General features: G+C 32.5%; 1 protein-coding gene across 2 annotated transcripts; it reads right to left on the reverse strand.

Moving 5' to 3' along the window:
* Window positions 1–1,204: 1,204 nt before the first annotated feature.
* On the reverse strand, window positions 1,205–12,239 carry LOC108333948 (myosin-2). Of its 2 annotated transcripts, none has more exons than XM_017569476.2 (24): window positions 11,079–12,239; window positions 10,365–10,466; window positions 10,126–10,269; window positions 9,891–10,041; window positions 9,772–9,799; window positions 9,459–9,627; window positions 9,248–9,311; window positions 9,096–9,109; window positions 8,922–9,006; window positions 8,552–8,655; window positions 8,305–8,443; window positions 8,035–8,153; window positions 7,777–7,929; window positions 7,604–7,693; window positions 7,073–7,150; window positions 6,707–6,865; window positions 5,826–6,023; window positions 5,420–5,625; window positions 5,212–5,347; window positions 4,552–4,681; window positions 4,116–4,226; window positions 3,927–4,039; window positions 2,520–2,732; window positions 1,205–2,164 (listed from the first exon to the last, which is right to left on the reverse strand). In XM_017569476.2, the coding sequence occupies exons 1-24, from the start codon at window positions 11,481–11,483 to the stop codon at window positions 1,691–1,693; spliced, it is 3,585 nt and encodes a 1,194-aa protein (XP_017424965.1). In that variant the 5' UTR covers window positions 11,484–12,239; the 3' UTR covers window positions 1,205–1,690. The 2 variants fall into 2 exon arrangements, with proteins under 2 accessions (XP_017424965.1, XP_052726277.1); XM_052870317.1 differs by having other exon boundaries at window positions 2,520–2,735.
* Between the last annotated feature and the right edge of the window lie 14,737 nt (window positions 12,240–26,976).

The raw sequence follows: 26,976 nt of genomic DNA on the forward strand, positions 1-26,976 counted from the left end.
TTTAACAGCGGTTCTACTTTATTTTAGAGGTTGATCTCAGATAAACAGGCCTGAATATCAAATTAACTGTTTTTAGTTTTTAATATATATATTCATTTATTATAAGGTTGTCTTTGTCAAATGATCATGTCTCAGAATAAAAATGTCAAATGTTTAGTGATTTTCATGACCACTTAAAGAAAAATATCAAACTTTCGAGATATTAATTGTTCGTTTTTTAATTTGTTGGTTTCTATTTTTTTATTTTTTTTACTGTTGAATCTTTTAAGCTTTTGTTCAATCAATTTACTGGGTGAAGTTTAAAAATTCCTTTCATGGTTTTAGTGACACTTTATCTCTCTTGATTGTAAACAATCTTAATTTGGACTCTTTCTTTGTCACAACACTGTATTTCTAAAAAAAAGTTTAAAAAAACTACGATGATGGAAAGATTAACTGATAATAGAATTTTGTAATCCAAAAAAATAATTAATAGTTATAACAAATAAATGTTAAAAATTAAAGATAAGTATATATACTTAGAGATAATCTTCATCTTACAGATCAATTTTTTTTTAAAGATAAAGCTACTTCTATAATATAAAACATGTTTAATTGGATTTCCAATTAAACAATGGTTAAAGAAATGAATTATTGCGAATTTACATCTCACGTTTGTGATAATTCCCTTACAAAAAAGAAGTTATAATCTATTGTAATTCTTTATTTATCTTCAATTTGCACCTTTTGTTTCCGAACTTTTCCATTATCAGTTAAACACAGAACAGGCAAACCTATCATAGTATGTTTTAAGATTGAAAAAAGGTTTCGCTTTACCTAACCTTTTTATTCTTAAAAATCTATCATTTGGCATCTATTTTTTATTTCAAATTCTAGTTAAAAAATAGAATATAAAGATAAAAATCAATTTAAAATATATAAATAGTATAAATATCATTTTATAAATTAATTTTGTAAAATTAAATTAAAATATATAATTTAAAATATACACAGTGAGTGCAAACTTTACTTAACAAATCAATTTTAATATTGAGTTAAACTTAAAATTTAACAATAACATATTTTGTTCTTAAATAGTTCTACCATTTTTTTTTTAATATCTTCACTTCATCTCTCTTTATGGGTGTTGCAATTTCCCATGGAAAATCAAATGAAAAACTTGCGAAACTTAAAAAGACCAAAACAAAAGCTAAAAGGGAGCATGTGATAAACAAAACAGATGTTCCATGAATTGACTTGAAAAAGAAAAATAAGAGACCAAAACAGCTAAAAAAACTTGACCACCCCAAAAAGGCTACCAAATAGCCATTGTAAGATGAATCTCCTTTTCCCCTGCTGTATAGTGAGTGATATTCAAGATGTCATCAATACTTACTATTTATATCCTAGAGACTAAGTTTTACATTACACAACAAAACATATACATCAGCAAGCTACACTACTAATACAACTATGCAACCTAAAGTCTACAACTATACACAACTTCTCCATGTAACAAAATTGGTAGATATACATATTTTTCTCTTCACCAATTAAGTACAGTAACATTGATCAAATATTCCCATAAGATCTACAGATGAAGCAACTTCTAAAATAAGAGTTTATGACATCAATGATTTTACCATTTTGCTTAATCTTTCACCTGTTATTCACCTTTTGGTAAAGAGAATATTTGGAAGTTGAATGCTAGCTATAGTGCTCTGGAACTCAGTTTCCCCCACCATCTCCGCCTTTTATCCATTTCTGAATTCCCTACCTTTTGAAGTCTTGCTTTTGTTTCTTTTAATCTAACCTTGTAGTCTTTCTTCCACACCTCAAACCTATGTTTGAGTTTCCGAAGTTCTTCAACGGAATTTGTGTTAGCAGATTGACCTGCTCTAAGCTCAACCAGATTTCTGGCATCATAATCAAAGGTCTGTCTACGGTGATCAAATTCCCTAGCAAGGTGGCCCACTGAAGCCAAAGCACCATGACCATCTCTCCCTAGTGCAGATTCAGAAATGCTAGCAGAATACTTCAAAGGTGTGCTTACACTAGGTGTTCGAGATCCCATGGAAATAGCATCTTCTGAATCATAGGGTAAAGGTGATGATACATCACGTCTTGCATGTTGACTGTTGGCATTCTCAGAAGCAAGGCTCTTTCTAGCAGAAGCAAGGCTCGTCTGCATTGAAATTGCAACCCGAAAGATCAGTATAATTTTAAGCTATATTTGAAAATGAGACCTTTCAGCAAACAAGTTTGCAACAAACTCATAATAAATCAAAAAATCACCACCGTTAAAAAATAAATTTCTAGGTATGAATTTTGTTAGAAACAAACAACAAGAGTTCCTGCTAATTTCTCTTTAAAATGACACAGACAACTAAAGTGCAGTTGTTTGGTTATACTAGTCATTTGTTTTCAGGGAGGTGAAAGCAGAATGAGCAAGTCAACCAACTTTGTCTATAATAAAATAATAATATTCACGAGTATATCCTCCATTTGAAGTTGAGGACTTCTGTGAGCTGAAAACATACTTGCAAAGATGCCATTTGTTTTTGCCACATATCCTCCATTGATTTCATCCTTTTCTCGTATTGAATCCATCTACTCTCAAACTGATTTAGCTGATCCTTCAATTCAGCATTTTCCCCTTCCTTTTGCTCTATGGTAGCTTCAGCCTTGACAACCCGCCTCTGGAGTTCAGCTAAAGCTGCAGGTAGATTCGGGAGCCGATCACTTGGCACATCCTGCTAAACCAAAAAAGAAATGAGATATTTTTGGGATTGTTGAGTAGTTATGATGAATTGATTACTTCAATGTGTCACATATTTGTATCTGATACTTCAGGATACTTATATACTTCAATGAAATATCTAATATATAAGGCACTAATACTTTTATAAAGACAAATTTATAATTTTTTATTTTGACAATATATGAGAAATGTGATTTCAACTTAGATTTGCACAATTGCAGTTATATCTATTATATTTTAAGAATTTTTATACAGTTTTAAATATGTATGTCTCCTGTTGTATTCTATTATTTTCAAAATAAATGTATCACCGCATTTGTCGTATCCTAATATTTTCAAAATAAATGTATCGATACATACATATCGTATCCAATACATATATCATATCCATGCATCATAGTTGAGTAGTTAGGAAGTTCACATAATCACGAAGCTCAGCGTTCTACATCAATGGCAAATCTGATTGCAGAAGGAAAATAGGTTTTGAATGCTTGTGACGAATGCAATACAATATGCTCAAGGCAGGTACGGACAGATTTTAAGTTTTAGACCAGCATGCAAATGATGCAAATGAGTAGAGTTAGTCATGTTTCTGCAAAAAGGCTGGGATGCTGTACCACTATAACAAGCAAAAGACTAGAAAGAAAACTCTTGGAAAAATTTTGATTACTACCGATTAAATCATAAAAATACTTGAGCAAGAACGTCTTGATCTCTACTTAATATAACAAACAATCAAAAGCATTGCTCAAATTTAATTTATTTAATTCAAAAAAGTTCCAGCATAATTAAATTTATCTTGCCCTTTCAATTAGTATCTCACTTTATACACTTTCATATGCCACCAAATACAGATATAAATTATTCATGAGAATTAAGAAAAGAAAAATCAATTGTCTTACCGAACACGGGGATATGCGTTCTCATACACCTAGATATTTAACACGCGTAGAAAATCTTATGTTTATTAATACAACAATAGTCTCATTTATACTATTAAAAGGCGGGTTTGAAAGTGAACTGAAAATTATACAACTTCAGATTTGAAATTCTGAAATGAAGCGATTTTTAGTTGGATAGAAGATATAAACGCCAACAAGTACCATTGTATGCATAAAACAAAAAGAAAATTAACCAAATCAATTAGTTTTCCAAAAATTTAGAGAAAACATGCACCATAAAGTACCTTTTCTTCGGGCATCTTCACACGTGACCTTCGCCTAGATCTTGCATTTTCACGACTTTTCTTTGAGTTATTGAAGTCACTGGCATTCCTCCGAACCAGCCATCCACGAATTACTGAAGGGAAATGAATAGTAAGCAAACCATATGCAATGTCCCTGGTATGGACAAACAAAACAATAGAAACACAAACCAGATTGTAGTGTTGTGGCTGCCAGCATCTCCTTAACATTTTCAGAAGAAATAGTCATAGAAGACTTCACCATAACACCATATTCCCTTCTTCCAATTTCTCCCCGAACAACTACAATATAACCAAATTGCAATTAAGTTACAGATAAAAACTATAACAAAGGTTATAGTCAAACAATTGCAATAATTTTGACTATTAGGGCCACAGGATTAATCGCTCAAATTTCTTAATCCATATCAATAAGGTCCTCCGGTTCTTAATTTTCAAAAGTAGAAGTGAAAAGCACCAATATTTCTTTTTGGTTTCAATCAATTAAGCTTTTTGGAAATATTTTACTTAAAAATGAGCATAAAAATAAAGAAAAGTGTGTACGAAAGATAGAATAAAATAAGAACGTCCAACTCAAACAAAACTAGTATTGATATCCAGACATTACATGATTGTAAAGTAGTCACTCCCTTCTTCAGCTCATGGTAACGACGGCGAGCTTGATAACCACGAAAACTTTTTTGAATACCAAGTAGTCCCTGCAAAAGATATTTTCTCCTGTCCTCCAGTGCCCCAATCTGTACATTCAACCAGAACAGAGGAAATATTAAGTCAGACAAACCATTACATAAATTAATATTAAATTTATCTAAAACAAACTAGGTAGATTTCCTATAAATAAGAAAGGTTGTGACAGGCTAGGATATCTTATCATTTGAGAAAAAGAAAATCAAACTGAAACTAGAAAAGGAGAGGGAAAATCTCCCTTGAATATAGCTAAATAATGTTATCTGTACCTCCTAATACCTAATTTTCTCACAAATGACAAGATACCATTCTCAACATCTCTTATTTGTTTATATGCAATCTTCCTTAATTCTTCTAAATCTCCACTGGACAAACTAACATGTCGACAACTTTCTTTCTCATTAACTAAAAATTATCCAATCCGTTCAGTCTATTAATTTAATAAGATATATAGAAAGGAACTTAAATGTGGATGAGTAATGGAAAATGGATCCAATTGCTACCCTAAGCGTGATCCAGCTTGCAATACCATGGCTCTTTATCTGTTGAACAAACACAACACTAAATTACAGACATATACCTGCCCAGTTCGAAGATAAAGTTTGGTGAAGCCAACTTGGTACATTTCGGGAGGGATATTAAATTGTTGCAAAACCGCAACCGAAATGCTCAATGGGTCCTGAGATGTGTTCGCCTCAACAAGCAGAAACCCATACCTAACATATGTCCGAACACAAATCAACCCATTATTCAATATAAAAGTAAATAAATAGGAGTTTCACCACTACCTTCTGGAAAAATCTTGATGTGTCATTCGAGTAGGATATCCAGCCCTCGAAATCCTAACAACCTCCAAAACTCCACAACACTTGAGCTGTTGTAGTACAAGATCTTGTTCATATATTCCAGGAAGTTGCTTAGTATTTGGCTTTATACAGCGAATAAAGTGAGGTGTGGTGCTCTCCAGCTGATGCATCAACTTGAACAATTGACCCTAAAAGCAAAAAGACTCGTTAGGCTTATTTTTTTTCAAATTATTGTGTTTCTCTTGTTTCTCAGCATACTCCTAAACTTCAGGTACATTTACTACATATAATTTTAGGGGAGTATATCACCACATATTAACAACATTGAAATCATTTCTTTCCAAATATTAAAGATGCTTAACCAGTTCAAGTAATGCTACAAGAATACCTTGAACTTAGTGCCAACACTCTGCTTTTTTGAGTCCAGAGCACCTCCATGCGAGTAATTTGATTGCTTCTGAGGCAGATTAAGCATCTTGGGGAACAACTGAAGCAGTTCACAGCTACATGATGACAGGAGTTGAATGGAATCAGATGGTAGTGGATCTCTATTCTTTTCTAGGAAGCCACTTGTATCATACAAAACCTAATAGAGGACCAGATATTCGAATAGTCAGAAATAGAAATACAAAATTGACTTCCATGGTATGCATTCTACATATATCTGACAGGCTAGGAAAAACAAAATTATAAAGCAGACATTGATCGTAACAGGCTATGACAAAAAAACTCTGGTTGAAACATTTTTTCCTCTAAAACTAAAACTGTGTTTAATATCAGAATGATAGTTGTGTCAAAATTTTCCACGTCAAAGTTAAAGCAACCCAACATTTTAGTGTTGATATTGAATTGCATGCTATGGAAGAAACTAAAATAAGCTTAGTTTTTGGGGAGGTTTTAGAAAGAGAGATATTTATATACAATTAAATAATCACATTAGAAAACAGAATTTTACAAAACACAAGCTATAAATGATTATATTAGTTTAAACAAGTCAAATTACAAAGATATTAATTATCAGTAATGCTACTTTTACAGTATAACAACATCAAATGTAGTAGGTTTATGCTTAATACTACAATACTCCGGGTGCACTATTTTGAAAACGAACACAATACGTAAACCAGTAAATTTAAGGATAATTCAACTTTAAGAACTTCAGCCAAGTATGTTTTGAAGCAATTAAATTTATCAATTTGACTTTAAAAATCACAACCAATAGATTTTAGAGGAGCTAACTTTCAAAGGTCAATAGGAACTGATACTAACCTCCCCAGCATAATGAGAGACACTAAAAGCCCTGCCTCTTTCCCCTTTAAAGCAAGGATTAGAGTGCAGGTGCTGCTTAAGTTTGTTGGCTAGTGTTAGATCACTGGCCTTGGGGAAATTAGATTCCTCGTCCAACAGAGAGAATAGCCCAAGAGGCTTCTGCACATTAGACAAACTAGTAAATAATGAAAATACTGAACTCCAACAATATGACACGAACATAATATGATTTTGAAAATAATTTGCAGTGTAAAAAATAGTACTGTCTAGGAAAAGAATACCTAAACAAAAAAAAATGGCCTGTTTTCCTCAAGATCAGCAAAAGAATAGCTATAAAATTTCAGAAATCTTAAAACATTTAAATACCTTTTCAAAGAGATCCAAACACACTTGGTTGTCCTCAAACTCTACTCTAGTCCAATCAATACCGTCTAATTCATAGTCCTGAAACATGTAAATTGCAATGTTGTAATGAAGCATCCAAAGACTATTACACACTTAGCAAATGATGCAACACCAGCCTTTTGTTGTATTATGGTTGTTTTCTTCCATCATGTGACAGACAATGTACTGAAGTAAACAACATAGTGATTCAGACAGGTAAGTCACCAACCCGGGATTATATTGATCCATGGTTTGTAAATCAAAGGTTTCTTGTCGAGAGAAATTTTAGTTTGACATGACCAAATCCCCCGAAAGATAACAAAAGTAATAACACCTTTTACATACACAAACTATATTTATGGATTTGCATCTCACACTATTGCTTTTGAATGAAAGACACAAACATACCAGCCATCAAAGCAACCAAGAATCTTAAACACAGAAATAATATACTTAGACCTTATACATTACATAAAGACAATTTATTTACCAAAGTTTAACATATTTTCTGACCTCCTGCTCAAGTTTAAACAGATGCCGATTGAAATGTTGTTGAAGCCTCTCATTGGCGTAGTTTATACAAAATTGTTCAAAGCTGTTATTCTGCAAAGAAAATTAATAAACAATTGGAATAATAGAAAAGAATCTATTAAACATGAATAAACATGCTAATAGAAACTGCATACCTGGAATGACTCAAATCCATAAATATCAAGGATACTTATAGATCTCCCAGTACACCGTTTACCTACTTGAAGTGACTTGTTAACTTGTTCTACAAGCCAGTCAAACAAGCTTGCATATATAAATTTTGCTATTGCATCTCTTGCATCAATTGCCTGAATATAGAATAAAAAAATTAGATATAATAAAATATAAAATAGTATAATACAATTAGGAAATAGAAAAACTGATCAATTGAATTGTTCAAGTAATACTCAGACCTGCCGCAAGGTCAATTTCTTGGTAATAGTATCCTTGCCAGCTTGGATTTTATGGGTAGATAACACTGTCATTAGCTCCTGAGAACTGCACCCCATTAGCACAGCAGCATTCGTTACAGCTGCCAAGAGAAAGTTGAAACAAAAGTCATAATTAGTAACTGAAGTTACCATGTTAGTCATAGATAATATGAATCAAGGGAGGAGGATAGTTCAGTGTTTTATAGACTTTTAGACCATATTCCTGGCCACATGGTACACCTAAACCATTACCTTCATCATTCACCACCTCAATGTGATTTTCATTATCACTATCTTGGAATGCTATATTTCCCAACCATAATATCGCAGCCAGCATCTTAAAAACTAGCTCTTGATCTTCTTTGCACATTTGAATAACATCCAATGCTTTCTGGGGGAAAAACACATTTAAAAGGAGGAAAAATGACATGAGATCTTAGGAGGCTGTAAATAACATTAAAGAAACTAATGTTCAAAACTGAGTGGTAAAATAATATACCATCAGCCTTTTAAACTTTTTAGCATCATCAACACCATCAATTGTTGTGCAGTCACTTTGGTTAAGATATTTATATTCGCTAGCCGCCCTAAGATTCAGTCTTTCTGCACAGGAAAAGAAAATAATTCCATATGGTTTATCACAATGAGAAGGCAACTTATCACTTCAAATGCAAAAAATTGGAATCAATGAAATTCAATATAAAATGAACAATCCATTTAAAATTTGTAAATAAGTTTATAGGGCAGAGGATATCTTTGCAGATGATAATAAGGGAGAATAACAGTCAACAAAATTTAAATGGATTATCTCAGATGCACAGAAGTATACAAATATGTAAATTAATAGATAGATTGCCTCGAAAATGCACCTTTTAGTTTGGATGAAGATCCCGCACAAAGTTGATAAAATATGTGATATAACCTCTCACCCAAGGCAAGTTGAACAACTCTTGACTGGCCACAAGAGACAAGATGATTTCAGAAGTGAAGAATAATAATATTTCAGATTCACGCTATTGTTCAAATAGGGTATCACAAATTACCTTTTCTAACAGAACTGTTCAAGATAGCATTTAGGAATTGACATGAGAAACACAAAACCGTACAAATAAGTCAGGTGAGTAAATTCACAATAGAAGAAAAAGAATATAGAAAAGAGCTAATTTTTTGTAAAATTTAACAGGAGCAATCTTACAAGTTTGAACTTTTGCACCACAAATTTTCCCCATTGTGCTGAAATGAATTTCAATCAACTTCCCCTGTGCCAAATTGTAAACATATATCAACTACACTGCTCAGCCAGTATATAACATCCACAAAGTTACAAATCCACAAAAGAAATCTTATGGAACAAGAACAAGAGGAGTAAGTTCCTTTCACTACAATGAAAAGAAATGCAAACTCACAAATCTGCTAGAGTTATCATTCCTAGATGTTTTTGCATTCCCAAAAGCCTCTAGAATAAAATTTGTCTGAAGGATTTCATTTTCTATTCCTGAACAGCCACCACCAAGAGCAGCTAAGTATTGCATAGCAATTTTTGCGGTCTCTGTTTTCCCAGCTCCACTTTCACCACTGTAAACAAATTTATAACACCAATTAACAATTATACCAGTGGTTATACCATCTTATTGGTATAAAATTTTAATGATATTGAGTTCAGAAACATATATTAAGAGGCACACAAGAAATAGACTGCCTAATGTGCTGAGTGCTAACCTTATGATAATAGACTGATTTACTTCACCTGCAATGTACAATATGCAAACAGAAACTTTAAATCAGACAACTACATTATACGGTTCAAGAAGGGGACAAAAAATAGTAATTTCATCCACCTGTCATCATCTCATTGTAAGCTGCATCTGTCAAAGCATAAACATGAGGACTATCGGTAAGTTTCTGCCTATAAGCTAGAACATAATCATTTCCATAAACTTCGACATTTTTGAAAGGATTGAGTGCAATTAAAATTGGCCCTGCTTTACTCTGCATACAAGGAGTACAAGCAGCATATGAGAATAGAAAGATAATCAACTGGGTAGGAAAAACAAGCCAAAGCAGCAGACCTACATAAATCATATCCTGAGCATATCTATAGTGAAGATTGTGAAGAACTGAAGGCTCATTTAAGTAACTGAGCTGTATAAGATCTTCAATACCCTCCAAAATGTCAGGATTAGCTGGTAGGAGATCTGACCTGGCTACTTTCAAAACCTGCAGTAACAACTCAATGGCCCAAATCACATGTTACTTTGCATATTCAATAATGAATACCTCTTTTAAAAGACAAAAAAGGATCAGAAATTCACATTTCCATTTGAGAGATAAACAGATGCTTCCTCTCCAGAAGTTGACTGTATTGTTCCCAGCTCCCATTTCCCTCTTGGTTGCCTACACCAAACATGAAGTTTCTGTGGAAACAACCAAAAACAGAAAGGAAATTTAACAGACAAAACATAGCATAAACAATGTCTCAATGCTGATATATAAATAGATAAAAGCGGCAAAAGAACTTTCATATTTTCAACAAGTAGGGAGGCTTAGGGAAACACAACAAACAGAACGAAGATTGAGCTGAAAGTACATTATGCATGCCACGAACAATTTACCTATGCATAAGTGTTGCCAATATGAAACATCAAACAAATAAAATCTGTGAATCTAAACATCAGTCAATTTAAAATTTAACAATTAAAATAACCAAAGAGATTTCCAATCTAATTCAGACGAGTGGAGTCTATTTCTATTTGCAATTTTGAAAAGGTTGTGCAGTAGTCGTATAATTACAAATTACAGATTTTTTAAACACCAACTTCCACATTTCATTCAAGCTGATTGCTTTTATCCATACACCAAAAGCTTATCTTTCTGACTGAAAAACATAACACACACAAAAAGAGACAACTGAAAACAAACTGAGGATTTTAAAGCACCGAGAATCGCTGTTAAAACTTCAACCCATTAATTAACCAGTTATTACTTATCACCATTAATGATTATAAACTTTTTCAAGTCCCAATTACCTTTTTTATGAAATAAGCAACGTTATCATCCTCCAACTCCTCAGACTGAGGAGGAGCTTCACAATCAGTAGAAGAATCATTCGCAGTTGGAACCGGAGATGATGGTTGTTCACTCACTTTCTCTTCTGATATGACTGCATAAGGGGATTCCACACGCAACTTGACCTTCTTGGACCCAAAACTACCCTTCCTTTTGTGCCCCTTCTGATCATTATCGCCATCAACCTTGAAGTTATGAGGCAACGACCTCCTCGCCGGAGGCAACCGCGCCCTCGACTGCGGCCGCGACGGCAATGCCGGCGGCAAGTCCTTCGGTCTCTCCTCCTCGTCTCTCTTGCGAAGCGACTCAAGCATCTCCTCCAGCGAACTCCTCGATAGAGCAGACATTGTAGCTGATAACATCATCTTGAAAACCTCAATCAACAAAATTAGCCAAATTTCACAACGCTTCCCTCAAATTCAGAAACTCTCATACCCGACAACTCAAGATTTTTCAATTAGCAACACCCCATCTCCTGATTCCACCAACCCATTTCAGAATTGACGCGGAAAATGACAATAAAAATGAAAAATAAAAATGAAATTTTCTTGTCTGGAGGTGGTTCAAAATAATAAAGTTGAAAAGGGTGAGAAGAAGAACGAAAAGGGTCGTTGGAGCAATCAACACAACCTTCAAAAACGAACTCCAGAGGTGCATTTGCCAAATCGAGGAACGTCGAAGGTTTCCATGGCTGAAAGCGAAAATTACGAGGTTTGAATGAGGAGGTTGAGGTTGTTGCGAACGAGAAACAAAAACAAACCTCCTCAGAGTCTCAAAGACAGGGAGAATGAGAGAGAAAGCCAAAAAAGAAAAAATATGGGAGAGAGAAAAAAAAGGTTAGAAACACCGAACAGCAACAATTTGGGAAAATTCGCTATTGCGAGTGTTGCTCTGCTCTGTTCTTTGCAAAACGGAATAAAACGTTTAACGTTGCAAATCGTGTTCCTGAAAACAGAACAGGAACTTTTAACTTTGTCCTTGTTGTCGTTGTTGGTGGTGATGATCCCTTTTTTTTCTTTCTGCCCAGAAATTCAAATTTTTCCGATGAGTTGGCGACGCAACTAACTACTCTTCCAATATTCTTAATTCTTTTCTTCGGGAAACCGTTTGCATCTAACAGGCCAAACAATATTTTAGTATTATTATTATTATGAAAGAAAACTAAATGGAAAAATAATATAATATATGAAATATTAAATTATATATATTAATTTGAACATTATAATAAGTTGTGAATTTGAAATGAGTGTGAAGCTTTACTTTTCAAAACGGATATGGATGTGAGTGCGGGAACGTGGAAAGAGTCTGACACTAAGCTTCAAAAACTATATTACTTAAATGGGCTCCACTTTTAATGTAATTACCATTCTTCACCAAAACATTTCTTAATTAATATAAGTAAAACTAAATTTATATTTTGAAAGTCCAACAGATTAATAATTATACTTTCCTTAATAAATTTATTATTTTTGGTACATAAGAGGTATTATATATTCATATAATAGTAATTGACTTTAATTGAGAAATTAATTCTTACAATACCTTTTTAACATAAGATACGCAATATTTTCCAAGTTAACTACTCCTTACTCTTCCTCCAAAGTTAGACAAAAGGGATAATTACTACTATATGTAGGGAGAAAATAATTCTTAAGCAATGATAATAACTTGTAAAAAAATAGTAAAAATAAAAATTTGTCTTTTTTCTATTTTTATTTAATTTAAATTTAAAATCCTTGTCTTCTTGACTTTGAATTAATTGCTTTTCTTCTGGTTCACACCATAATAGATTTCTGCTTTCACTTTGACGGCAAGCCAGGGAAACTCAAAATAAATCATTAATGTGGGATGCCCCTTGCCACAGAGTGAATGGCAAATTGCATGGCTATAAGGAGACTGGAAATTTAATACCATACTTAATAAAGATAACTGATTAAGATTTAAATAATGGGAATTAAGAAAATTGATTGAGTTTAGTAATGTTTTTTTTATGGCAATATATAATGTTAACCTTTTTATGTAGAAAATGAAAAATTCAACCGATTACCTTTTTTTTGTTACTTTATGAGTTGACTAATATTACATTTTCCTACTACTATTAAATGTATTTAATAAAACATTTAATGTCTTGAAAATGCAAATCTATTTAATACCTACCATACGAAAAAATTAATAAGAGCATTTATGATTATTCTCTCATTTTACTATTTTTTTTCATCAGGATATAGCCTACTCTCATGCTGCATTTAATTATTTAATCAAATGATGTAATAAACACTCAGATAAGTAAAATTAAATGATAGGTATAACTTCGCATTTATGGTTTATTAATTGAATTCTAATTAAAGACAACCGCATGCTTTAACACTTTAATAACAGCTTTCTAAATAAAAAACAATAACAAAAAAATATGGGTATTTTAGAAAGATATATTAGGAAAATTTAACAATATAATGAAACACGAATTTAATTTATATAAATAATGCCATCATTTTCAACTTAAGATAATATATTCTTATATTATTTATACATCTTTTTGATAAATATATATAAAAAATTAATAATAATAAAATATAAGTCTAATTCTGGATTATATAAGTAATTTATTTACTTTCAACCCAAATTTTTTAGATAATAAATTATAAATATTTTTTTTTATATTTAACTTTCTCATTTTTATCTTTTTAGACACGTTAGTTTTTGAATTAAAAATAAAAAGAAGATACCGAAATAATTGATCGGAAAACGATCGACCCTAATATTAGATTGAACGTAAAATGTTATTAATAATGTTGAGGACAAGCATGTTGAGCGAAAACATTGCTTGTATTCCATTATGAATTTGTTACCTGAAAATCACGTCAATAAAGGTGCTTTATAGCCAAAGACAAGGCAACAACGTTATGGAAAGGGTATATATATATATATATATATATATATATATATATATATATATATATATATATATATATATGTGTGTGTGTGTGTGTGTGTGTGTGTGTGTGTGTGTGGTCCTACGTGGCTGCATCATAATAATTGAAAGATAAAAAGTATAGTATCCCCACATGCAATGAAGATCATAAATGGAAAATTAGTTTTCGGATTTAATACCATTTAGCACATAACAACGACTTTATCGATAGGGAAATATAACTAAGACATGTTACATTAACAATTATTAAAATTAATTAATATCTATTAAGAAATGAACTTCTATATAAAAAGGAAAGTACTTTTTGTTCTGAAACTTGATAAATCAAGCTACTAAAAGTAAAAACTAATGATAATTTTGAGAAAAAACTTAAAAAATTATTTATTTTATTTAACTTCGGAGGAAGTAATTTGAAAGGGATATTTGTTTGTGAAGGGTTTTAAAGATGTTTTGGCACATGCTACGCCATAAATTATGATCACTTCACACCTCACATAACAGAATACTACGTAATGCTCTATATATCGCTTTCTTCTTCATTATAAATATTTTTACTTTAAAAACCATTTGTCAAAGTTCTGAGGTGATGCTGACATTCATATATTGGAGGGAATTTTGAATATTTATAGTCTGCGTTTTGATTGGATGTATGAACTTGATTGATTTAAATATATATATATATATATATATATATATATATATATATATATATATATATATATATAGGTGAGTCATTGTTTTTCAATTAATAGTTAATCAACGTACTTAGAAGGAAAATTTATTCTTTTATCTTGAAAGAAGAATCACCTAGAAGTTATATGATTTACCACTATTTTATTATTGATAATTGTCATTTTCATTACTTCCACTATTATTGTCATTCTTTTTTCAGTAATCACTACAACCATATTATTCTTGTTATAAAATAATCACACTCTTGTAATTTTATGTACTCCAATGGATAAAAGTTACCAAGATCACTCTCTTTATAAAATTGTTATACATAGGTAACAAAAGTGGTGAAACATACATACATGATGTTAAGACATGTAATTAAGTCTTTTTGAACTATCTAAACACATTTCAATTCAAACTTATGAATGCATGTCATTGTACCATTCTTTTATTTTCTTTTTATATTTTATTAATATAAATATTTACCTAAGTTTTGATTTTATTATATAACTTGTTGAACTTTGGGAGTTATGCAAAAATAGTGTTAATAAATATTTAAGAATAATGTTTACATTTTGTTAGAAATTTAAATGAGTTTAAATTTTGCATTAAGTAAAAGTAAAAAAAATTGATTATCATGTAAGAAAAGACTCATAAAGTATATTTTAAGATTTTGTATTAGAGATGTTCCCAATCCGTATGTAAATTTGACTTATATCTTATTAATATTATTTATCTTTTTAAAAGATCTATAAATGGTATCAGAAACGATTATTTACCTGTGATTGTTTCTGATAAGTTTATATTTTTAAAGTCTTCATGTTATACATGATTAACTTAAGATAGAACTCATTACTTTAAATTTTGGGTTAAAAATAATATTTATCTCTTATATATGAATTGAATTCATCTCTTATATTATTTCTTACTAGTAATTATTTTTCGAAAAATTAATCATATTTAATTATACATTAATAAAATTATTATGGTTGACATATATAAAGAAAATCAAAATCAAAAGAAGCATTATATTACTCCAAAAGCAAACTATTTTTGAAAAAAAAAATGTGTAATAATTAAAATATTCACTAAAACTTATGATAATCGAATATCATATAACATCTTAAACTTCGATGACGGTGTGTCGGTGAAGAACATCAAGATTTGGTGACTACAACTACTATTAGTATGGAGAATATAAAAGATAAAGAAATAGGTGAATTATTTTGGTGGGTGAGATTTGTATGTTTTTGTGTAAAATGGTTCATTAGGAGAGTTTTTAAAAGTTTAAAAAGGTTGGTGATAGAGATGAGAGATTGAAGATTATAGAATGAATAAAGCAAATGGGCACAGCACATCCCCACTCTTGAAATGGAGTGAATTGAATTGATACAAGTGAGAAGACGACATGCAGTATGCATATGCAATGCATGTGTTCATGTGAAGCTTCACTTCATGTGGTTCAGAATTAGCAACCATAACTAATTTCATCTTCCCATTCTGGATTTAATGTTTGTTCTTTTCTTCTTAATTTTATGCAGTGCACACCAGTTACCAATGTACCTATAATTGTTAGTTCAGACTTACCATTCCTATCACCATAGTCATCATTTATGAATTTATATTAGGTGTATATTGGAAAATGCAATTTCTTGTCAAATCTTTTCATGTATTTAATCGAGTTCGATATCTTTTTTTTCTTATTCTTAACAAGTGTCTTCAAAATACAATGATTTTGACATATTAAAATGAATTTTAATATATTTTAAAATATTAAAATTAATGTTTAGTAATATATTTTGAAAGTACTATAGATATAATACAAAACAGAAAAATATTTTTTTCCCACAAGTTAAAATATATTTGGTTAAATATATTTTTCATCCCTTAAATACACACGATTTTAGGTTTAGTCCCTACTCGAAACTTTGATGGTTTTTAGTCCTCATAGTTTTGAAACTCTTACTATTAGTCCTTAAAATTGGACGGTGTTAACTTTTAGTAGATGTGGCAAACGACGAGGCCACGTCTTATGCCAGCTTGTGTAAGACCCTTGTAAACTCAAAATTTTACTAAGTTGTAAAAATTTCAAGTTGTAGTGTAAAATAGAATGCTATCAAAATTTGACATGGTTTACTATTTTATGTATAACTTTTTATACAATTAATATTTTGGGTTGATTCTTTTTCCATTAGAAAGTAGACTCAAAGAGCTTCGATTTGAGTACTCATACGTTTTTTTCAACATTGGGAAGGGCCTCAACCAAATCAAACAAGTCACGAAAAACGTTATTTTGAGTTTTTTGTTGGTTAATCGATTAACTGCTGTAGTTAATCGATTAGTACAGAGAAAATTCGTGTTTTAGCCTCTGGACTCGAGTTAATCGATTAGCACTTGAGTTAATCGATTAGCTACGTCAGTTATGGAAACATAACAGCCTGGAACAAGTTTTTTTAAGCGTGCAAGGTTGGGGAATCTTCCCACAAACCATTCTTTCCGGATTTTGGGGCTGGAAAATGGATTAGGATGGCCAGATGTTGGTCTTTTATTGCTAAATTACAATATCTTGGGTCCTTGCTTGTCTTGGAGCCATTTCTTTAAATCCAAATCAGACTTGGAAGTTTGGGGAGAGTTGAGAGCTTTTTGGTGTGAGGAGAACGAAACTCTAAGTGTGCAGAGGTGTTGGAGCTTGCTTGGTCTACCAAGGAAGGGAAGAGTTACTCTCTTGGAAGAAGAAGTTAAGATCTTCAAGAGGTAAGGGGAGCTAATCTATGTATTTTACTTTGTGGAAAATTTGTATGAATTGGATGAAATGTTTTAAGCATATGGAGATGATGTTAGATTGATCCTTGATCTTTGGTTTTCTGTTTGAATCTATGGACTTGTTATTATCAATATGATAAGGTGAGATAATTAAATGATGGATTGAGAATTCCGAATATGAAAGAAGCTTGAAGGTAAAGTTGTAAGGGAAGTTAGATTTAATCTATGAATTCTGCATAAGTTGGATGATGAAATAATTGTGTAAGGTGATGAATATATGTGAATTGGATGATGGAAATTCGTTCTAGCATGTTGGTATATGCGTAAATGAAGTTTTGATGGATTTGGGTGTGAATTAGGGTGGTAAACAAGGAAGTTTTAACTCACTTTTCATGGAATACGAAAATTGTGTGTTTTGCTTAGTTAATGAATTTTTGGTTGGATGAATTGATGGAAGTATGAGATGATTATTGGAATTGTGTATGTTGGATCTGTGTTGACATGAAAATTCGGTGGTAGTGCTGTTAGAAAGGAAATCAAGTGTCTTTATGGTCAATTTGGGCTATTTTAGAGGAAGTGAGGTAGGGATTTTGAGTAAATAAGGGCTGCAGTGTTCCTGGACTGTTTGGGGAGTCTAGACAAGTCTATTGTGACTTGTTAGAAACATAAAAGTGGTCTAAAACATGTTCCAAGTAGTAGAATCAAATTTGGGTCCCTAAGTTGTTGAAGTTAGTGTTTTGGAGCTGAAAGTGAACTTTAATCACTTAAAAATGGTAGTAGAAATGCTTAGAATCATTTGGATAAGTTTAATTAAGTCTAAAACGAGAATTAAGAGTCTAAGAAGTTGAGAAAAGTGGTTAGAAATGGTCAAGGGAGGTTCTGCTACCATTCTGCAGAATTCTGCATGATGCGAAAACTGACCGTTCGTCCATGTCGGATTTGGACGATCGGTCATGCCATGTGCTGAGTGGCGTTCGGTCAAATGTTGGTTTGGTTAACGTTCGTTCTTGGTAGTAGCGTTCGGTCATAATCATGCTTTGGCTTAGGCATTTAGCGTTCGTCCTTGTCTGGAGAGCGTTCGGTTTTAGGGGATGATATTAATAGCGTTCGGTCATTGGTTTAAATAACGATCGCTCAAGTTATGGTTTAGTAACGATCGCTCAGGTGTTGGTTAGTAGTGTTCGTTCATTCGCTGGTTTAGTAGTGTTCGGTCAGTTGATGGTTTAATTAGCGTTCGGTCTTCATAAGGTTTGATCGTGGAGCGCTCGTTCAATCAGTGTTGAATTCAATATGGTGTTCGGTTTTGAGCGTTCGGCCTAGTGTTTGATCTCACAGTGTTCGTCCATGAAGCGCTAGCATTAACAGCGTTCGTCCCAATAGTGCTCGACTAAGAGTAACAACGCTCGTCCCAATAGTGCCGACTAAGAGTAACAGTGTTCGTCCAAACAGTGTCCGTCCAATGGTTTATGACGTTCGTCCAAATAGTTAACTCGCACCTGCACTTTGCAGAATTTGTTTTCGATAGTTTTGGGGGTTCCGGATGTTCGTTTTGGATGTTCTCTAGGTCGTTTTAGGGGTTCTTGACCCTTCCGGAACTGTTGGTAATGGTTTCAAAGCTGTTTGAGTTACCTAAAAATGAGTATTAAAAGGATATAAAGAAAATGTGTTAGGTGTACATTGTTTTGAGTTGTTTGATATATCTATTTGATATGGGAATGTTGGGTGATCTGTTTGAGATTGCAAATTGATAGGAGAATGATGTTTGGATGGTTAAGTACTGTTGAAACATGATTGTATAAGATTTGATTATGAGTTTCATGTTAAATGAAGAACTTGAATTGTTTACAATTTGGTATTGTGATGATTATGTGATGATGATATGATATGTGCGTTATGGTGTGGTTGGATTGGTATTGTGAGGATTATTGGATATGTGTATTTTTGGCTGGTTGGTGTCATTAAATGAGTGGTGGATAGTAAACGTTGTAGTTGCTGGCCCGAGGAAGCTCTATAGAGTGATGGGAAGTAACCCTATACACGGGTGACGTGTGTAACCGCCCGGGGAATCTCTTACATTTATGTAAGAGTGATGGGGGTGACGTGGGGTACTAGTCCGGTGAAGCTCATTACAAATTTGATTGGCGTTGTGCTTGCGGGCCCGGGGAATCTCTTTAGGCGAGTGATGAGGGGTATACTTGCACTTGTCCGGGGAAGCTCTTGATTAGAGTGATGGAGGGTGACTTGTGTACTTGCTCGGGGAATCTCCCTATAGAGTGATGGGAAGCAGCACTACACATTAGGGTAATGTGTAACGGCCCGGGGAAGCTCTGAAAAGAGTGATGGGAGTGACGCTAGTACATATTGGTGTATGTATTTTGATTAATCTGTAATATTGGTGGATGTAGTCTGATTTATTTTGTGATGAATATTGGTGTATGCATTCTAATTTGATATTTTGATACATATTGGTATATGCATATGGTTGAAGCATAATTCGTACTTGGGTATATAGTTTGATCTGGTTAAGGTGTGGATGATAGTATGTTATTATGAGTATATTTATGATGTATATGAATTGTATTTTAGTTAGCTCACCCTTGCTTGTTTGTGCATGTGAATGCGATGATCGTGTAATGTGTGATGTTATACGGGAGCAGATGTTATTGCAGATGTGATGGTTGATGTTTCTGAACATGCATAAAGGATGAAAGAGAGATGGGATAGATGACTGGGAATGTATTTTTAATATTCGATCCTGACTATTTAAACGTTTTATTTTCGGAATAATCGGTTTGTAATAAATAACGTACTATTTTTCCGTTGAGGTTGGATATTAAAAATTTGATTTTTACTTACGTGTTTTACGGAAAAATTAGTCGGCGTAACACCAAATTTCGAGGTGTTACAGCTTGCCTTTTCACTCTCTGTCACGTTGCTTGTGCTTGAGAACTTTGTTCGTCTTCTCTGGCAGAGCCTAGCCTCCATTGGACCAGTCATCGCGCCGGACCTTCCGCTCAGTCCAAGGCGTCGCCGGCGACACCAATCGCCGCCGGGGCCATTGCCGGCCGCAGCATCAATTTCTCCCTCCTTGCCTTTTTTCCGCGCGTGAGAGAGAAGCTCTCTTTCCTCCGCCAATCGCCGACTGAGAGAGCCCAGCCTCCGCGAGCCACAAACCAGGATGGTCACCGCCGATGCCGTCCTCGACAACCAGTCAGAGTCGTGAGGATTGGTCTCCCCTTCCTTTGATTCGGCGCGACCCAAAAGTAGGGGTTACCATCCCCATTTCGGCGAAGCAGACGGCCGCCAATGTCCACTATTCCGCACCGTCAACACCTGCTCCATGACATTCCAGAAAACGCGAGCATCCATGGCATTCCCAGAATCACTTGAAACTTAGACAAAACCAGAAAATGCGACCAACCCAATCACAAATCGCACCGTGCCGGAAGACGCACACCGAGTTCGCTCCAACAAATCGAGAACCACGGCCAAGCGAAATCCCAAGTCGCGAGTGCTGCGACGAACCCTAAATCGCCTAAGCCTCTCCGCCATCGCGCCTTCATCTCGCAAGCTTACCTGCAGCGACGCCATCCTCCATCAACGCCACCTTCAATGCGCAAAATCCTTGCAAGCCACGACATCCTCCCTCACGTCATCACCGTCATCCAGAGGCGCCATCACTTGCAACAGACCTGCAAATCCGAAAACACAGCAGAAACTCCATTCGCCACCTGCAAGAGAGAAACCCTTCCCTTCTCGCGTTCTTGGCTCATGACGGCGTAAGATAGAAGAGCAAAATCGTGGAGGAGGTGCAGGGACAAGTTTTCCCAATCTGGCAAACCCTAATTTTGGGTGGAAGGGGGCTGACACGTGTCAGATTCTTATTGGCCAGATAAAAAGAAAAGCAACGTGACAGAGAGTGAAGAGACAAGCTAGCATAAGACGTGGCCTCGTCATTTTCCACATCTACTAAAAGTTAACGTCGTCCAATTTTAAGGACTAATAGTAAGAGTTTCAAAACTATGAGGACTAAAAACCATCAAAGTTTCGAGTAGGACTAAACTCAAAATCGTGTAATACTTAAGAGACGAAAAACATATTTAATCCAATCTATTTTTAAAGATATTTTGATTATTAGAAAAATTAATTTTTGTATTTATAAATAAAAAAGTTAAAAATAAAATAGTAGACATAAAATATGTGTCAAAATGTAAAAATAATGTTACCTTAAAAAAAACTACCATAGAAAATCAAGATCTATTAAATATTTTTAGTTTATTTTAGTTCCCCAGAAGAGTTAGTTTTTTCTTGTAAGATTCAATATTCAATACTTTAAAACATTATACTTCTGAAATACAAATAAAGTGTTAGTTTCATTTCTGAAAAATTGTTTCACTGAAGTTATAGTAATACTATCTGTTAATAATATTTAAAGGTATCTATACATTTAGATTCTTTCGTTCTTTTATAGATTCCTAAAATTCTCAACTCCATCTTCTTTACCTTTTATATGTTTTTAATATCTATCCTTCTTTTAAATATGTTTATATATAATTTTCATAATTATTTATAAAAGGAATTCATTTATTTTAAGAAAACTATAAAGAGTTATTTTTAATTAAAACTTTTAATTTAATTAATTAACAATAATTAAGTGTTTATGTTTTATATAGACTATTATATACTATTACATAGAGAATTTCATCTTTTGGTATACACGTCTTCTTTCTAATTTTTCCTTTTATGTATTGTTTTATAAAAAAAATGATATTTTCACATAAATAATTTTTTTACATTTGACATTATTTTTTTTATTTTGTATTTTTTTTCTTTTTCTAAACTTACAAAAGTTTACTTTTGTAGGATATTTTATTCTTGTAATGTGTGTCAAATGAATATAAATATATATTACTACCGTTAGTATTTTTTATATTAAAAAATTATATTTTAACACATAAATTTTTTAAATTCATTTCACACTATTTTTCTTATTTTTATTCTTTTCTTTCTTGAAAAAATATAAAAAGTTCACCCATTAACAACCATTTTACCATGTGTTAGATGAAGGTAAAAGTGTTTAACCTTACCATTACTTTTTTATATACTATTATATAAAGAGATGTCATCTTTTGGTGTAAACATTTTATTTCCAACTTTTATCCTTTATGTATTTTTTAAAATAAAAATAATTAATTTATCAATTTTATATTTTTTTTAAATTTAACTATTATTTTTTATTTCACATTTAAAAAAAACTTAATTATTCTTGTAAACTAAAATAACGGTCCTTTCTAAAATTATCTAAAAAACCTAATAATTAATTAAAATTGTATAAATTATTTAAATTTACTTTTATAATAATAATAGTATTATGATTTTTTTGTTATAAAAAAAAGTAAAGCGTATATGTTTTTATAAAAGGAATAACAATGTAGTCCAAAGTATTTCATAAATAACATATATTCAATTATATCTCTTCTTCTCTAAAAAAATAAATAGACATGTATTTATTATTAACTAACTGAATTATTAATTTAAAATAAATAAAGAGTAGTTCTTTATACTTACAATTGAATAGTTACGAAAGTTGTTTAGTAAAGTCAAAATATATTTTGTATATTTAAACATTTAAAAAAAATGGAAATTTTAGAACATAAAAGTTAATAAAGTACAAATAAGAAATTTTAATAGATAATATAAAAGTGATAATGAAAATAATATTTTAAACAATTATGAGACTATTTTCTGACAGTATGCGGTGTATTCGACTTTTAAAATGAAAATATTAAATAATTACGATATTATTTTTTTAATAGTGTCCGTGCATTGAATTTAAAAAACTTTAGAATATAAAAAACAATAAAAAAAGATTAAAAAATTTAAAATAATACAGAGGCCAACAATCATGCACACTCGTTTCCTTTATACTATTATTCCTTACATAATTAGATTATCATACAACATTATTTTTCTTTATCTTAATATTATCCTCACTCGTTACTTTTACATAATCAATCAGGTTATGATAAATGTCTAGTGAATATCATGTATTTAATTTTACAGTTCTGTTTCTGCGATCCCTCTGTTACACAATCAATTATTCAACATCTGTTGACTTAAGAATTTGAATAGTATATATACTAAAGTTTTAAGTTTTAATTTTGCTGTGGTAGTTGTAAAAAATAAATATTTTCAAATTATTTTAAGAAAATTGAGAAAAAGTAAGGCAAATAACAGTGAAATGGGATGAAGGCAGTGACAAAAGAAATAGAGAAATTAAGTTGTATGTATAGAATAAGTACAAATTACACAAAGAATAAGAAGAGAAGTAGAATGGCTGTAGCCAGATTTTCCATAGTGAATTTGTGTGGTTTTTTCTTTTTCTTTTCCGACAAAACTTCATTCATGAGTACATTATATGCTTGTCATGTTTCCTACCATTTGCCATATAACATTCCAACACCAACTGCCCCGTTTTTTTTTTTTGCCTACCTTGTACACCAAGTCATTTTATTTCTCACTCAAATTACTTTCAACTAATAAAGAAAAAAACTAAGAAACTAATTCCTAAGGTGGAATTATATTAAACAACCATATTAATTAATAATTATTGTAAAACTCCAGAAAAATGATATTTTAGAAGTAGTGGTAGTCTAAAAATAGTGAGACTCGATTATTTTAATGTTAAATGATTTTATTATAAATAGTTTTGTTATAAACGAGTTTCATTATTTTAAAACGTATCATCTCTCTAGAAACCACTTTTCGAGAGTTCTCTACCTTCTCTCTAAGCATTTTAACTCTTGAGTTATTTCTTTGACGTTCAGGAGGTGTCTAAACGATCACAGAGTAAAGGTCTACAAATCCAACCGATCAATTTCTGTTTTAGAGCAAGTAAGTTTTTACTCGTTTTTTTGTTATCTTTGTTTCGGTCAATGATCATGCACAGAACTGTTATGCATGTATCATTTAGTTCTCTTTTTTGGCTCTTGGTGAATATAGAGTTCTAAGAACGCTGTCCGTTTCAATTTTGGTACCTCGTAGGTCCGTTTACGAATTTCTTGCGTTTCAAACGACTGGCGAGACGTTTCTGTGGGTTGAGGTTGTTTCTTGTAAGGTAAGGGAAACTAGAACTTGTCTTAGTTGTATTTATATTATAAATTTGGTGTCTCTATGAGTTATAGATGATTTTGAGAAAATTGATATGATTGGGTGTATAAAATGTATGTTTGATTGGTGATTTTGATAGTGTGATGTTAAATATAAGTGGTATAGTGTGATTGTGATGATTAATATTGTTATAATTAAGTATGATGATGATGTTGAAATGTTTGAAACTGGATTCAAGTGGTTGTGTGAAATATTGATCAAGTTACTTGAGTTTCAAGCTTAAAAGAGAGGTTTTTAGTGAGTGAAATTGAGAATTTGGTATTTGAGTGAGATAACAACTGGTCTAGCACTGTTATGTGATTAATTGGGACTTGTTAGAAGAGTTAGATGGTTGAAAACTGATATGGAGCAAAGATTAGGGTTCATTGTTGAAGTTTTGAAGTGTTTTAATGAAAAGGGGGGGGGGGGGGGGGGGGGGGGGTTTGAGCAGTGAGAATTGGAAGTAAGAGGTGTTGATTGTTTTTAGACAGTTGGGAGTGTGTTATAGAACCCATTAGGACTTGCTATGTTGTTTAATGAGAAAAATATGGTATAGGACAGTTGGTGTCATCTTAGGATGAGTTCTTAGAGGTTTTTGGCCCAATTTGAGGTTTTAAATGGTCAGATCTTGAAACAGAGGAACTGTGAGCAATCTGGGATGTTGGGGTGTACTAGCAAGTGTGTTTGGACCTGGTTATGCTATTGGGAAACTAATATAGGGGTTAGAAAGTGTACATTTGAGTTTGGGTAGCTTATAGGAGTAAATTTGGGTTTTCACAGGTCAATTTGGGTTTGGAGTGGTCAAGTCAAGTTAAGAGTCTATTTTTAAATATTTCTCGGTGTCTAAGAGTGTTTAGGAATCATTTAAAATTGTATAGAGGGTCACCAAAGTCCAAATAGGCGAATTTTAGAACCTGATGCAGCGCTGGGCGCCCCTTTTGGGGAACTGAGCGCAACTCAGCAGATTTTTGTTTTTTTTTAGTTTTCGGGATCTCAAATTTGGGGTTCAGGGTGTCCGTTTTGGATGTTCTTTTTTTTATTTGGGGGTTTTGGACCCTTCCAGAGCTGTTGGTGAGGGTTTTAGAGCTATTTTCCTTATTTTAGTAGTTTTATACTATTAAAATGAGATGTTACGTTTGATTTTGATATTTTGTTGGACTTATTTGCTTATATGAGTTAATTTCTAATGATTGTAGTAATAATATGAGTTGTTATGATTTAAAGGATTCTATGGGGAAAATCCTAGTGTTTTGTTGTCTTAACACTCTAATAACCATTCACACTCACATAGAGTAGAATTGGATATGTGGTGAGAGTAGCAAGAATCCTAATATAAGGGTTTTTCCTTGGCCTAAGACGCGAAGGGGATTAACCTTGTGTATGGTAAGGTGAAACCCATTGTAATAACTCTATAGAGCAATAAAGGTCACTACAAATGCATGTCTCCAATGAGTCCGATATCAATGCATGTATCCGGATAATTAAGTTATAGTGTATGTTCTATATCTTTTATTCCATGATGACTATTTGAATTATATGCCTATGTTTAAAACATGTTTTGATTGCTTTATGCATGTTGCTTTTATAAACTAGTTTACCTTTCCTTGTGATTGTGTCCTTATGTTGTTCTTCTCATTTTTGCAATAATCACCATTAATTGGTGTGAGCAAATAAGAAAGTAGGTGTTGATCCATCTTAAGAAGGAAATGATGGTGCAATTATCTAGTTCTTGGTTTGGAAAATTCTAGACCTTTTAAATTTTAAAACTCTTTGTAGTTCTAGTATGGTTTTTATGTTTGCCTTTAGTCTGTATATGATTTATTGTGGTTTCAATAATACCTTTATGGGATGACTATAATGAAGTAATTATATACCTTGTTTATGCTTGATGAATAACAACTATATAATGTCTTAATTGGTAGTATAACACTCACTAGTGCAGAAATGACCTTTAATGTCACGCATATAACGTCCGACCACCGAAAATCCGACGTAAGAAATGACCGGTAGCATTTTTGTAAATAAAACGTCATTATAGAAGTCGATTCCTCTAGGGTCAGACGTCAAATCTTCCTTTAGACGTCGGCCCCACCAAATTAGATGTCAATCCTTCTTTAGACGTCGGGCCCCCAAGATTAGACATCAAAAAGGTCCGAAAATATCTCATTTTAAGCGCCAATGTTAATTTTTTTTCACGACATAGACGTCAGGCCCCCCAAATCATACATCAAATCCTTCTTTAGACATCAGGCCCCCTAGATCAGACGTCAAATCCTCTGCCAGAAGCTGCAAAATCAGAATTGAAAGGTCCCTTTTGCAGACACTAGACGTCGAACATA

Source organism: Vigna angularis, chromosome 11 (assembly GCF_016808095.1).
Source record: "Vigna angularis cultivar LongXiaoDou No.4 chromosome 11, ASM1680809v1, whole genome shotgun sequence".
Taxonomy (NCBI): domain Eukaryota; kingdom Viridiplantae; phylum Streptophyta; class Magnoliopsida; order Fabales; family Fabaceae; genus Vigna; species Vigna angularis.

Excerpts from the sequence above, each read along its gene's own strand:
- LOC108333948 (XM_052870317.1), bottom strand. The coding sequence starts at position 11,483 with ATGATGTTATCAGCTACAATGTCTGCTCTATCGAGGAGTTCGCTGGAG. Across the intron at positions 10,042-10,125 it reads ATGCTCAGGATATGATTTAT|AGTAAAGCAGGGCCAATTTT; the intron begins GTAGGTCTGCTG and ends CCTTGTATGCAG. Across the intron at positions 8,444-8,551 it reads AAAAGTTTAAAAGGCTGATG|AAAGCATTGGATGTTATTCA; the intron begins GTATATTATTTT and ends TTTTTCCCCCAG.